General features: G+C 56.1%; 1 protein-coding gene across 1 annotated transcript; it reads left to right on the plus strand.

Annotated features, from left to right (window-relative positions):
* The first annotated feature begins 3794 nt into the window (after positions 1-3794).
* On the plus strand, positions 3795-7324 carry BIRC7 (baculoviral IAP repeat containing 7). The gene is made up of 7 exons (XM_023512048.1): positions 3795-4149; positions 5422-5521; positions 5757-5838; positions 5912-5957; positions 6455-6513; positions 6661-6908; positions 7296-7324. Exons 1-6 carry the CDS (start codon positions 3810-3812, stop codon positions 6901-6903), a joined length of 870 nt encoding a protein of 289 aa, XP_023367816.1. The 5' UTR covers positions 3795-3809; the 3' UTR covers positions 6904-6908; positions 7296-7324.
* The last annotated feature ends 7746 nt before the right edge of the window (positions 7325-15070 follow it).

Here is a 15070-nt window from a genome sequence, read left to right on the forward strand (position 1 = left end):
CAGGCTCCACAGAGCACCAAAGACACTTCCTGCCCCCACACCCAGGCTGGGTCATGCTGACAGCTGCAGGCCGTGACCTTTGGTTGGGCACCACCTTGGTCACCATCAAGAGCCCAGCCTTTAGCTATAGTTCTGACCTCTGACCCTCCCTCTATAGAGAGCTCTTACCTGTCTCAAGGCCTCTAGTCACTTACCCTGGGTCACCTGGAGGGGTGCTCTGTACTCCAAGCATGGAAGGAGAGGGCCAGCTCACTGCTTCCCACCTGGGTATGGGCAGGGTGTGCCCACCACCCCTGCTCACAGACTTTGCTAGGAACCCCAGGCCCAGGCCAGCTCAACATCCAGCTGCCTACCTGACCCCCAGTGGTCCAAGTGGAAAAGCTGCAAATCCACCCTCTCCTGCTTTCCACCAAACTGAAATTCCAAGATTTCCAGGGCTGTAGGGCAAACCCAGAGTGGGTGGGGCAATGGAGAGGGTGGGAGTGGAGAGAAAGAGGGTAAGGGAAGAAAGAGGGAGGGGGGAGGAGGGAGAGGGACAACAGGGAGAGAAGAGGAAGGAAGTAAGGAAGAGAGGAGGGGAGGAGGGGGAAGGTGAAGATGGGGAAGGAAGGGGGGAAGGGGGAGCGGAGGAGGCCCTGGAGGCTCTGGCTTTAGCTGTAGCGTCTACTGTCAACTGCAGTGCATGTTTCACTTTGGGGAGGCAGTGGTTCTGGAGAGCACTGAGCCTGGTCACCCTAGGTCTTTCCCGACCTCAACAGGCCACCTCCTTATGTATGGTGATCAATCCCTCCAACCCTGGCTGTTCTGAATTTCCTGGGGAAATTGCCACCACCAGGCCAAATCTGTGGGGTTCCAGGCTTCCGTGAGCCCCACTGGGCCCAGGTCCCATCTCACTGACCCGGGGCTCCTGGCCTCCCACCCAATCCAGCCTCTTCCTGCCTGTTCCATCAGGGGGATTCACAGGGACCCAGAGGCACCTTGAGATGGGCCCTGGGCTGTTGACCAATGTTCCTTTAACCTGAAAAACAGACACACAACGTAAATAAGAAGATGGGCAGACGGCAAACCAAGGTGTCCAGAGTGCATCTGGTCCAGACGGAAGCAGCACAGCAGCACAACCAGGTGCAGTGCCCACTAGGGACAGGCATGCAGATTTCTCTTCCAGTTTTTTTTTTGGGGGGGAAATAATTGTAGAGTTACAGGGTTGCAAACAATGTGGAAAATCCTATGCACACTTCCCTGCAGTGGCATCTTCCAACGCTACAGGGCATCTGTCAATCCAGAAACGCTGCTAGCACGATGGAGACAGTGCAGACTGTGACTTTTATTTTCTTTATGTTTTCGCTATTACTAAGGTTTCGGGAATAAGTACCGGTATGTGACAGTTATTTTTAGGTTTGTATTTCTTTTCAATTAGATAAGCAACATATGATAAGCAATCATTCCCTGATTTGAGAATTTTAGACAGGACCACAGATGGCAGAGTCCAGGCACCCAACATCTCCCCCAGCCCCTCTTCTCTGGGGCTGCACGCTCACATGTGCCTGGAGAAATACCTGCACATGTAGGGGTGAGGGGGCTCTTCCAGCTCAGGCAAAGGACTCCACAGGGTGGTTCTACCTCTTGTGAGCGGGAGAGCCTCAGCATATTGTCCAGACCCTACTAGCAGTTTCCTTCCTTCGGTTTTGTATGAGATAAACAGTTTGGGTTTGGTATTTCTGAAGGTGATGTAAACTGTCTCCTCTCCCAGACCAAGCACTAAGCATAGTGAGTCTCCAGATCCAGAAGATTCAAAGCAAACTTGGAAACTGAGTGTACCCCTTGGATGAGTAGGCTTGAGACAGTGCCCTGGGCTCCTCACCCACCTTCCTATCTATGCAGTAGGCTTGAGGCCCACATCCACCCAAAAGAGCCCAAGGTCACACTTAGAGTTTTGCTGAAGTGACTGAAGGTAACTGCTATGTGAAGCCAACTGAAGGGCAGGTAGGGGCAAAGGCCTAGGCACCCAGAGGTCACCCTGGACCAACATGCTGGGAGTTCTGCCTTGTGTCTAGCCTGAGTCTTTCACCTGCCCATTCCAGGACCTTTCCTGCCTAGACCTTGCAACCTACCCCTCCCACAACCCTGAGCTTCCTGGGTGCCCCTCCTCTGCCCCCTGCAGACTCCCTCCTGGGCTCCATCATCTCAGCCAGGCCTGCATATGCAGTAGGGACCTCAGGAGCCCAGGAGGGGCGCAGCTGAGACACTGATGCCACCTGGTTTCCAGCCACACACTTTACCTTGATTTTCTGTAGGAAACAGGTGGCTTTGGGCCTTTGGTAGGAGAGGGCTTAGGAGTCTTTCTGGGACCCAGAAACATGGGGGCTGAGCACCTGGTGCAATTAGAGTGTCCAGGGGCCTCCCAGGAGGGACGTGTAGCCCTCACCATACTCCCTGCATGGGGAGCAGGTGTGCACAGGTCTATATGTACAATGGGTGGCCACTAGGTTTTCACAGCTGGCAGTGGGAAGTGAGCCAGGCCCTGGATGCTTCAAGAAGGTCAGGACCCTCCTCTGCATTGCCTGGCCCTATGCAGTACCCACTGTCCAGCTACGCAGCTAGGAAGCCTGGCCTTCCTGCCCAGCAGTGCACCACAGTGACAGCCCTGCCCAGCCATCCAGGTATCCTTGGAATTCCTACTCTGCCCACCTGGGAGCTGGAGCACATGAGCTTGGGCTGGCTGGTGGGGCCCAAGTGGCCAGGACCAGGTATGAGGCAAAGCCCCCTCAGGGTGGGAGACAGGTAGGAGCTGCCTTCAGGACAGTGGCTTTGTCTTGGAGCAAGCACAGACACCACCATGGGCTCCCTTGGGATGGGGCTTCTCCCAGACCAAGATCCTGGGCACCCTGGGCTATTTGGCCCGGGGCCATCCCTTGCAGGGTAGGGGAGTCCAGGGGCCAGGCCCAGGGGAAGTGGGCAGACATTGGAGCAAAGTGGGTCTGTCCCAGAAGTCCCCACAGTGTCCCAGGGGGCTGGGATGGGATGGGTGGTCCAGTTGCCTGGAGCATCAGGACTGCCTCTCCATAAATGTCCTTGATGTCTGGGCCATAGCAGACCTCAGGAATACTAAAACCAAAGCCAGTTCCACTTTGGGACATCAGAGCCTTCCTCTTGGCTACCCAGGGAGGCTGAATTAGAGGAAGGGAAATGGGGAATGTAAGAGAGAGTAAGAGGGGAGAGCAGGGGAGAAGAGAGAAAGAAAGGGGAGGGAGGGGAGAAAAGAAGCAGGGGAAAGAAGGGAGTGAAGGCGGGGCAGAGGAGAAAGGGAAGGGGAGGGGGCAACTGGGACATTCACTGCCTAAGGACAAGAGCCCTCCCAGACCTACAGAGGCCTCTTCCAGTCCAAGGGTTCAGGAGAAGGCCCAGGTCACCCACCTGGCTAGCACTGGGCACATGCAAGGGTTGCTACCCCCTGGGCCACTTGTCTGTCCTGGACCTGGGCATTAATGATCTGCTCTAGAGGCTGCCCCTATCCCAGCCCTGGGACTGACATTGCCCTCATCCCCCAGATCCTCGGGGGATGCCCAGGGAGGGGCCTCCTTAGTCTGTAGTATCCCCTTGCTCCAGGAGACACTGCCTGCCCCATGGAGTGGAGCGGGACCTACAGCCCCCACCGCTACCCTCGCTGCAGTCCACACCAGGGCCCCATGACCTGCTCTAGCTGCAGTGCACATGTGATCTGGCCAGTGACAGGCTGACTGGACATATTCCAGAACTGGCCATCCAGGCCCATCTCTGCAGCAGACCTGGCCAAAGCTGGTGTTTCTTCCATGGGCCCCGAAGACAGGGCCAAGTGCTTGTGTTGTGGCCCAGAGCTGAGCCGCTGGGCAGCTGACCATGATCCCACACAGGAACACTGCAGACTCCACTCTCTGTGTGGCCACGTCCTGACCCGGGGCGGCTGGGGAGCCCGGGACCACGTGGATGGGCAGATCCTGGGTCTGCTACACTCCTTGGCAGAAGAGGAAGAGGAAGAGGGGGCTGGGGCCACCTTGCCTGCCTTCCCTGGAATGGGCTCTGAGGACATGCGGCTGGCCTCCTTCTATGACTGGCCCCTGACCGCAGGGGTGCCGCCTGAGCCTCTAGCTGCTGCTGGCTTCTTCCACACAGGTGAGTCTTGGGGCTTCTGCTATGGACCTGGACACTATTCCAGGACCCTTCTAGGCCAGGGTGTTGCCTTCTCCATGCACCCATCCCCCCACAGAAGTTGGAGGTCCTACAGCCTGTCTGTGGCATGTCCTAGGGCCTGCCTCTCCTGGTGTTTCTGCAGGCCATAGCCTGGGGTTGTCAGCTTCAAGGCCTGCCACTGTGGCCATGCTCGTACCCCTGCTGGCCAGGGCTCCCCAGCACCCTCTGTGAGGGAGGCAGGTGGAGCCAACACTGCCTAGGTCCACAGGGCTGGCAGATGTTGGGCACAGCCATGGTGACCACTCAGCCTATAGGCAGTTTCTCTAGGCTCTGAACACAGACCCTCAAGCACTGCTCTAGCTGTGACTCTGGCTTACACCTCACCCCACAGCTGGGGCCCCATGTGGTCACGCCTGAGCCTGGGGCCTGGCTCTGCCCCTACCAGGATAAGGGGTGGCAACAGGACCCTGTGGAGCTTTGTAAGTGTTGGCACTGTGGCAGTCATAGTCACCAATGGGCTTGGGAGTCAGTCCAGGCCCTGTCTTGGAAAGGGGCCAGACCCACACAAGGCAGCTGGGGCTCAGTAGCTGAAATGGTTAAGCTGTCTAGTGAAGGGACAGCCCCAGCTCACCTGCCTCCCTAGACTGGGCAGGGGGCCCATAGGCACAGGGTTCTGGGCCAGGACAGTCCAGGGCAGGCTTAGAGGAAGGTGTCACCTGTGTAGGCAACAGCCCTATATGGAACCCTGAGCCCCATAATTTTGTGTGCAAGGAGGCGGGGTCTCCAGGAGTGGGGTCCCCTGTCCACATAAGGAGGCATGGTCCTCCAGGACAGGGTTCCCTGTCCACAGAAGGAATCTCTGAAGCCAAGCCAGGTACCAGACTGGCATTTGAGGGCAGCCCCCTTCCTTATGCTGAAAATCTGTCTTGGGGAGGTGTGACCTGGGGAGGGCCCCTTGTGTCCTTGAAGCTCCAGGGCTGCAGGCATTCCAGGTGCTGGAGGTCTGCCCCACCCACTGGCTCTGTGGACAATGGGAATGCCAGCTCAATCCTTTCCAGAACGTTCTCGGTCTGCCCAACATTGTTATCCTTATTCCACCTTTGGCACCAGTGAGGTACACGTGAAACACCTCACCCAGCCCCTCAGGGGAGCCCCCCAGGAACTATCCTCTCACCCACTCCCCACCCTAGCTCTCAGCCCTAGAGGGGCCACTCTAGGGGCCATGAGCTGGTCAGCATCTCTGCCGTACCCCAGGCCAACAGGACAAGGTCCGGTGCTTCTTCTGTTATGGAGGTCTGCAGAGCTGGAAGCCAGGGGATGACCCCTGGACTGAGCACGCGAAGTGGTTCCCCAGGTAATGACCATGGTGTTCTTAAGTCTGCAGCAGGCAGGCCGGTGGCAAGCAGGCTGGCTCCTTGCAGGAGCCCCTCTCTGGAAAGGCTGGGGGCTCCAGGACGCTTTCCTAATGCTCTGTGCAGGCTGGCTCCAAAGTGGGCAGGAGAGGAGGGCAGGACCCTCCATGGGCTTGAGCCTGACTGGGGGGCTCTGACAATCCTAGTCCACTCTCCATGGGAACCCACTGTCCACAGGTGTCAGTTCTTGCTCCAGTCAAAGGGAAGAGATTTTGTACACAGTGTCCAGGAATCTCGCTCCCGGATGCTGGGGGCCTGGGTGAGTTCTGCCTTCCCTGAGGTCTCTGGGTGGTGGTGGTAGTGGGGGTCTGCTCACTCAAGGCTCCTTCTAGGACCGATGGGAAGAGCCAGAAGCCACAAACCTTGCCACCCTGCCAGGTGAGGGCTGTGATGCCAGCCTGCGCTATTTCTAGGCACCTGCAGCCTGTGCTGTAGCTGGGGCTGACATCAGGGAGGGCGGAAGCTTCCTGATCAGTGGGTGTAAAGCTACTGTGGGGATTTGCTTCATAGCCTGAGGATGGGTGTGGGGCACCAGGGCCAGAGGGGCTTCTGCCCCATCACCCCATCTGCATCTTACTCCTCCCCTGGCCTCACCGCCCCCAATAGTGCCCAGCACAAGTGCCTATGGCTACTGCCCAAGCGGTGTGGGATAGGCAGAGTGCCCTGGCCAAGGGGCAGCTCTTTGGTGACTCCTCCAGGAAGCCTCTGGATTGTGTGTGCTGTGGGGAGGATCATGGCTAGCATAGCAGCAAGGGCACTGACATCATGCCTCCTCTGTGTGGGGACCAGACCTCATCAGCTGCTGGGCCTGTCTCTGGGCTGGGCCTTGCTTTCTCCTGGAGGACAGACCTAGATCCATTCCTAACTGCCCACAGCTCCTGTCCACAGGGACCCTGAGCCGCTCATACCCAGAAGAGAGGTCCAGACTGAAGGTGCCCCAGAACCAGGTGCAGGGCTGAGGCCTCCTTAGGGGCAGGGGCTGGGGCGGGGGGCAGCCGGCACCACAGCCCACCTCTCTTCATTGGCCTTATGGAGGGTGAGGGCTGGGCCTGCAAACTTCCTGGGCCTGTCCCCCTTAAAGAAACCAGCTGAACCCAGGCCAAGTGTGTGGTGGGCTCTCGGTCCCCTAGGAGCTGGGGCCGTGGCACAGGAGCTGCAACAGCTGCAGGAGGAGAGGATGTGCAAGGTGTGTCTGGACAGGGCTGTGGCTGTGGTTTTTGTGCCCTGCGGCCACCTGGCCTGTGTGGAATGCGCCCCCAGCCTGCAACTGTGTCCCATCTGCCGGACCCCCGTCCACAGCCGTGTGCGCACCTTCCTGTCCTAGGACAGGTAAGTGCCCCACGCTCTTCTGCTGTGCAGAGCAAAACCTGTCCTGTTGGCTCCTCTACCTTTAGTTCCCTCAGTAGTCCTGCGGGGACCACACCCCAGTAGAGCCAGGAACAGGGTGACAGCCGGGCTGGGACAGGGGGATGGCCTCAGACATGTGCAGGGAAACACAGGAAGGGCTGTCAGGCTGGCCCAGGTCAGGGACATGGTGCCAAGATCTGGGACATGCGTGGGTGGAGAGATGTCAACTGCCAGAGAAGCAGGTGGAATGCCCCTGCAATGATCCCTGTAGCCTCTCAAAGGACTGTGATTGTCCCCAGGCATATAGAGCTTTGGGCAGTGAACAAGTCCCTGTGAACGACACTCACCCTTCCTCTTCTGTCCCTCCAGCTGCAGCACCCAGCCCCTCTCAGCCAGTCCAGACCATGCAGGGCTCCACTGAGGATAGCCCTGACCCACCTGTTCCCGGACTGCAGCCCAGGACAGAGAAGGAAGCCCTGATGGGTATGGGGGTGGATTTGGTGTTCCCATGTGTGGATATTTCAGAATATAAATAAAGTGGGGGCTTCTCCCCTGCACAGGGCCCAGCACCTCCCTGTTCCCCAGAGGTCACAGTCCATTCTCTCTTTCCAACTCCTTCCCCATCCTTTTTTTTTTTTCCTTAAAGATAGAGTCTCACTCTGTCGCCCTCGGTAGAGTGTTATGGCATCACAGCTCATAGCAACCTCCAACTCTTGGGCTTAAGCAATTCTCTTGCCTCAGCCTCCTGAGTAGTTGGGACTACAGGCATCCATCACAACACCTGGCACTTTTTTTGTTGCAGTTGTCATTGCTGCTTTAGCTGGCGAGTGCCGGGTTCGAACATGCCACCCTCAGTATATGGGGCTAGCACCCTACCCACTGAACCACAGGCAGCGCCCACCATTCTTACTTTTTCTGTGTCTTAAGAACTTTTGGAATGGAACAGCCTGGGCCCCTCCTCTTTTCATTTATCAGCTCCTGATCTCTGGGGGTTTGGGGGGACCATTTGCCCAAGTCCTCCTTCCATGTCACCAGGAAGGGCCTGGCTACCCACCAAGCCCACAGCTTGAAGGGGTCCAGCCCCACCCTGATTCAGCCTTAGCTCCTGGGGCAGATAGGGCCTTTGCTGATGAGGTCTTGGTGGTGACACTTTTCCCGCCTCCCCCCAGCAGCAGCAGCAGGGCCAGGCCCACTGTTGGTGCTACCAGGGCAGATGAACATGGGGTTTCCAGAGCCTTTTCTTCTGTGTCTTTCCTTTTTTCCTTTTTTTTTAAGAAAAAGGAAATGACAAACTTTTTGTAAGTCTGGGCCAGGCCCCGCCCTCTGCTCTGTTGGTGTCAAGCACATGAATCTGTAGGGAGGACTGGGAAGGTGGGCTGTGTCATGGTGGTCTATGGTCGCCGAGGTTGGATGTAGTAGGGGTGGATCTGGCTGCTCCCTCACTTACACAAGCCTGCGTGGCAAGGCCAGGTCAGAGACCACTAGGAAGGGCAGTGACCTGGGCAGGGCCATGGATGGCCCCTTGGGGGACTGGAAATTCAAGTCGGGCACAGTCCAGGACAGGGAGGGCTCTGGGCTTCTGGGAGAAAGGGGTTACCCAAACCTTAACTCTAATCCTCCAGAGCCCCAGCCAGGCCTCCCCTGTCCAGCACAGAGCAGGTTTGCCCCTGTTTGCTGGCTTTGGCCACAAAGTGCAGGGAGGCCATGGGGAGCTGGGCTTGGGGCTAGGCCTTGGGGATGCCTGTGTGAGCTTCTCCATCACGGGAGCTAGACTCCTGCTAACTTGGATGGTCCCTGCCTCAGTGGGCCTTTATCCTTAGGACATGTGTCCTCAGGTATCTCTAGGGCTGGGTGGCCCCGGGACAGTGCAACTTTACTGGAGAAGGCAACCTTGCCTGACTCCCTGACCCCAAATGGGACCATGTGCAGGGCAGGGCTATGTGGCCAAGGCCCTTCTGAGGAGGTGAGCCAGGAGCCCAGCCTCACCTGCCCCAGGCCTGGGGACTGCACTGCATGGTGGCTCACACCTGGGGGGTAGATTGCCTGAGCTCAGGAATTGGAGACCAGCCTGAGCAAGAGCAAGACCCTGTCTCTAAAAATAGCCAGGCATTGTGGTGGGTGCTTATAGTCCCAGCTACTAGGGAGACTGAAGCAAAAGAATCACTTAAGCCCAAGAGTTTGAGGTTGCTGTGAGCTGTGACACCATGACCCTCTACTGGGGGTGACATAGTAAGACTTTGTCTTAAAAAAATAATAAAATAAAAATAAAGAAAAGAAAGAAGAAGCTGGTTCTTAAGACAGGGAGTTGATGCCCCAAATTTGCTGTCCCAGTGAGAACCCTGGGTAAGTCATTGGGTTGCCAGCTGTCAGAGGCCTTTGGGTGGCTCCTGCAGCCCCTGGCTCAGAGCTGTGTCACAAAGACCCTGCTTCTCCTGGTCCCTGAGCTCTAGGGTAGGAGCCAGGAGCTGGAGCCCCAGTGCCCACTTGGAGCCTGGCACCAAGGAGATATTAGAAGTGGGTAGATGGGTGAATGGACAACAGACGGATGCCTGGGAGGCCCCAAGGAAAGGAGCTTCAAGCCAGGAGTGCCAGTACAGCGGGCTGGTTGTGGAATAGGCTCTGGGGAGGGGGTCGTACTTACAAGTAGCCCATCTGGACAAGAGGCTGGATAGCTTTTCACTGACATGGTAGAGAGGAGATGGGTGAAACCCAGCAATTAAGTCAATTGAATGAAATCAAGACACAATAAAACAGAACCTGGACAATGGAACTGACAGCAGAATGGAAAACTAGCCAAAAGCAAAGACAAGCAAGGGGGAACTCCAGCCTCATGTGCCTCCCACACAGCACAGGACGTCAACGTGCTGTGCCACACAGTCAGGCCCAGCCACGGTGAGCGAGGTCCAGACAGCAGCACTCAAGCTGTTCCATCGTCTCAGCAGACCCTCTCACCATGCCCTACAAGAGGCCAGCAGTGTAGACAGCACCCAGCATCGGACTGAACTGGCCAGCGGGGAGACCAGCAGATGGGAGGAAGGAGAGTCTGTTCTCTGGTTCTCTGCAGGGTTGCCCCTGCAAGTAGGGCCACATTCCTAGACCCTCCCCTGGAGTTAGTAGCCCTGTTCCCAAATCCCTCTGGACCAGAGTAGAGTCCACCACTGCAAGACTCAGGGAGGGGTGCCCATGTGGCCCAACAGCATGCATCCCTCCCAAGCCCTTTCTGAGGGCACTACTTCTGTGCTACTGACCCTGGCACATCAGGGGATACGTAGACAGGAGAGCAGCCAGGGGCAGCGGTTTGGGGACTGACTTCCTTCCACAGGGGCTGGTGGAAGGAAGTGGGTCTCCTGAACACCCCTCTGGATACGCAGCCCCTGACTCTGAGGGTCTTATTTAACCACCTGGTCTTAGAGTCTTCCTCTACATGCCTGGCCCCACACCCTTCCTTTAAAAGGTCTCCACACCCAGGCTCTGTGCCCCTGAGCTTCCACCCTATTCTGGCACAAGCTGGTCAGCAGCTGTTTTCCTGGAAATCAGGTTTTCAGGATGAGTCAGGGACCAGGAATCCTCCTCTGAGGCACTGTTTCCCAAAGAGCCTGCTCTGGGGGCCATCTGGGCACTGGCCGTGGTGCTGAACATGCAGGCGGTGCTCTGGAGAGCTCTGTCAGTGAAGCTGCCCCTCTCAGCCCGGACACCACCCTGCCCCTGCCACGGCCCTGCCTGCACCCTGGCTTCCAGCTGCCTTCCCCATCCACTGTCTGAGCTCCAGACAGCGCCCCCACCCCACCCCCGCCAAAGCCCATCCTCCCCAGCTCAGCCTCCTCTAGCTGGTTCTCTCCTGTCATTGCCTTTTCTCCCTGCCTGGGCAGGACCCATGGAGACATTTGCCTGTCTGCACCTTCCCAGAAAACAGCAGTGGGGCTCTGAGCTGATGAGCTGATGGAATTTAGAAACCCACCTTTCATTAAAGAGAATCCTGATAAGGACAGGAGGCAACAGGAGGCTCCATATCCCCACCTGGCATGGATGCCCCCTCCTGTGGCTCCCCAAGAAGCACATCCTGCCCAACCTTTAGAACTTTTATCTGTTCTGTTCTGGCTAATGCCAGAGGCTGATGTGTGCCCCACAAAGGCTCTCTGTCCTGCAGAGGGACACATCTGGGTCCCTACACATTTTGGGTGATCAAGACCCCCTTTTTGCCTCATAGAGCAAGTGTGGTAGGAGGGGTCATCCTAACCCGGGATGGCTCCTTGCCATGTGGGCAGCCCCCACATTGCCCACCTGGTTCCCCCTAGCACCAATGAAAGCAGGAGAGGGAGCCTGAAGGTCCAAGGCTGGCTGGGCTGCCTGTGTGTTGCATGCCCGGCTGGCCACAGAACCTCCATCCTATAAGCCTAGCACCCACTCAGGCACAGAGCTGACACCGTTCTGTGTGCCTGGGAAATACAGGGAAACTTAAGACCTGACTGGTTTCCTCTGGTACCCCAGATGTCCCTGAGGTTGCATCCCCTGGCCCCCGAGGTGGAGACCACACTGCCAGATGCCAACTGCATGCCTCCCACACACTCCACTAAGCTTTTGCTACCTTTCCTACTGAGTCTCTCCATCAGTGCTTTGAGGAAGGTACCAGGACCATGCATACTTTATAGACACCAGAGCTGAGGCACAGAGAGGTTGCCTGGCTCAGGAAAGCAGCATAGTACGAAAGCAGCATTGCCCAGGCCCAGGAGCAGCACCTGGGCGGCTATTCTCTACCACTCTGAGCAGGGCCGGAGATGACAGCAGAGCTTGATTCTGTCACACGAGGCAGCAGCTTCTTAGCTCCAGGAAGGGCTGGAGAATCTCTGGTTGGCTGGACAGGCTTGTGTGAGGCCAGCCTCACCAGGAGCACACCCCCAGGCTCCAGGATAGCATTGGGTCTTCTCGGCTACTGAGCCTGGGTTCCATTGGTTTCCTGTGACCAACAGAGCTCAGGGCAGCAGAGGGCAAGGGGACAAGTCCCACCAGCCTGTCAGGAGACACATAATTCTCCTCCTGGGGGATGCCAATCCCTGATCGGGGGGTGGGGGGGTGTCTCTCCGTGGCCTGACCTGAATCCTTGCCACTCACCATGGCAACACTGCACTCCACTTTACACAGGGACTGGGCTCGGCCCCTCTCAGGGACAGTGGTTTACAACTTCAGTCTTCAGGGTCTAGATCCACATATATGCATTTGAGGAATTCTCTTTAGCTGCTATGGGGGAGCTGTATCCCCAAACATTCATGTTCAAGTCCTAACCCCAAAACCTGGAAGCGGGGCCTGATGCAGATGTGATTCAGCTGGGGTCAAATGATTAGGACCAGCTCTAATGCCAGTGGCTAGTGTCCTACCAAGACAAAGGCTAAGGCACCTGAGATATCCACACAGGAGAAGGCCACTTAGTGATGGAGGCTGGGGGTTGCATGTCCACAGGCTGGAGGGCAGAGCAGCTTCCCCTCACAGCCCTGGAAGGCACTGACCTGTTGACACCTGGATTTTGGGTTTCTAACCTCCAGAACTAGGAGAGAATCGATGTCTGTTGCTCTAAGCCTCCCCATTTATGGTCCCTCTAGGGTTGCTTTAATAAGGGCATTTAGCCCATTCATGAGAGCTTTGCCCCTAAGATCTAGTCACCATTAGCAGGGCATGCTGGCACTTGCTTGAGTCCCAGCTACTCAGGAGGCTGAGGGGGAAGGATAGCTCTAACCTGGGAGATAAGGCTGCAGTGAGTTGTGATCACACCACTGTACCCCTGTGTGGGTAACAGTGAGATCTTATCTCTAAAAAACCCTATTTTTTAAAGGAAAAGAAAAAACCTGACCACCTCCTGAAGGCATCACCTTCTAACACCATCTCATTGGGGATTAGGATTCCCAGATATGAGTTTCAGGGACACCGGCATTTAGTCCATAGGTGTGCTCCCAGGAGAAAGGTGAGGGAGGTGTGAGGGGGCTGGGCCAGGAGGGACTCCCTGCTAGAGTCCAACCCCAGAGCGGCTCCAGAGCACAGCTCCACCCTTGACAAGGGGTCCCTTGCCCCTGTCAGTCATTGGCTAAGCCTGGGCAGGACATAACCTCTTAGGTGAGGGGACCTTCTGCCATGTGACTCTGGAGAAGGGGATGCCATGAGTCCTGTGCATCCAACTTCCTGTGACTAACAGAGCTCAGGGCAGCAAAGGGCAAAGGCCAGACACAAGGGGACAAGTCCCACCAGACAGCCTGTCAGCGGATGGGTTAGGGTTAGGGTATCCCCTGGGTGTGGGAGTGGTACTGGGTGGGAGGAGTCCAGACAGGCACTGTGCTGCACTCCAGATGCCTGTGTAGGAGCCAGGTTTGACGGAGGACGCCCTATTCCTGCTGGTGACCTCCAACCCTTTCCTCCTAACAGTGCTCAGAAGCAACAGGGATTGGGTGTGTCTGTGGAACCTCAGGGGGTCTGACTGCTCCCTAGAAGCCAGCAGGGCCCACGTGCCCCCAGGCACTCCTTCAGTGCTATATTTAACACCCCTCGGGGTAGGCTGTGGGCTCTGAGCTGAGCTGAGTCCAGGGGAGACTAGGGTTCTTTGATGCCCTGGGACCCTGGCCAGTGGATGGGGTCAGAAGTCATTTCAAGGTGCCCACTGATCTTGTAATATTTGAGGTTTTGGCCACTGGCCTGCAACTACACACTTAGATACCATGGTGGCACTTCCTAACACCACCTGCATTGCCAGGGTAGGAGGGTGCTCTGACCTCATAGACATCTGGGTACAAACCTTGGCTCTACTACTTACTGGCTTCTCGACCTTGGGCAAATCACTGAATTGTATCTCAGTTTCCTCATCTAACAATAGGTTCATGTCAGAAACAGCATGCATGGTTGCCATGAGGTTTTAATGAGATCTTCATAAAGCCCAGGGCTTCCACTATGGTGAGTGCTTAGGAAGTATGGGCCCCCGGCTTAAAAGGGAAATTAGAGAGAATCCCATTTCACAGATGGGAAGACGGAGTCCAGGGAGAGGCAATGGATTGCTTTTTGTCCCACGGTGACTTCACAGGTGACCTAGACCCTGCCTGGACTACAGCAGCTTCATGCCTGCTCACTCACATGTTGGTGCCAAGACCCCCCTGCCTTGTGCGGCCATTACTTTGATGTTTTCATTTCACTGTCTTTGTATTAATCTGCTCAATTTTATACACACTGAGAACTTCAAGAACCTAGGGGTGGAAACCGTACAGATGACATTACTATGACTGAAAATTAATGGACTCCCGGGGGTTCTAAAAGAAAAACAAATTATCTGAATACTTTAGTTGGAGTAGTAAAACATTCTCAGTTTGCAGCTGTGTGTTCTGTACCATCCATCGCTTTATTTCCCAGATTCTGCCATTGTTATTGGGCATTTTCTCCCCTCTGTTACTTGGTCACTGTATGAACCTTGAGAATTTTCTGGGAAGGGCCCCAGGTCCTGCTGTGGGACAAGCAGACCCAGGCCTCTGGCTGGGACTGGCTGACCAGGAAGCACCACGACTGTTTTGTCTTAGAATCAGAACAGGGAGCTCACCTTGCACTGGTTGTTTGGTCACCTGATGCCAGATGTTGGCTCCAGCTGTGCTCTTTCCAGGAATGCCTTTCCTTTTCAACTTCTTTTCCTTCATAGTCTGCTTCTTTCAGGAAGCCCTCTGAGACTAATAAGCACATGGCTCCCACTATCTGAACTCACACAGCCTATACTGTCCCACCTACAGGATTTTGTGCTGAAATCTACACTGTTCACATCGCCCCTGGTGCCAATGCTCTTGGTGCCTGTGCACAGCCCTCAGCCTTCCCATCTCTGTGCACAGCAATAGCTTCCTACTGCAAGTATTACTGAGCAAGCCACTCGCTGCTCAACACACACAGAAGCCAACACCATGGCACCAGCTTTTGAGAAAAGCAAAGCTTTATTGCAAATTAGCTGACAAGGACACAGCAGGCAATCCTCAAATCTGACCCCCTCCCACCCCGGCCAGCCCGCTGGAGGCTGTGGCAGGTTTTATAGGTGGAGGGTAATGAAAAGGATCTGATTGGAGCATGCCAGGAGGTAATCCGAGGTTCGTTTAATTCAGTCCCTGTTGCTCAAATCTGAGAACTCTGGTTCCTCC

The sequence above is a fragment of the Otolemur garnettii genome, unplaced genomic scaffold, assembly GCF_000181295.1.
Source record: "Otolemur garnettii isolate 467f Iridium unplaced genomic scaffold, OtoGar3 scaffold00023, whole genome shotgun sequence".
NCBI lineage: Eukaryota > Metazoa > Chordata > Mammalia > Primates > Galagidae > Otolemur > Otolemur garnettii.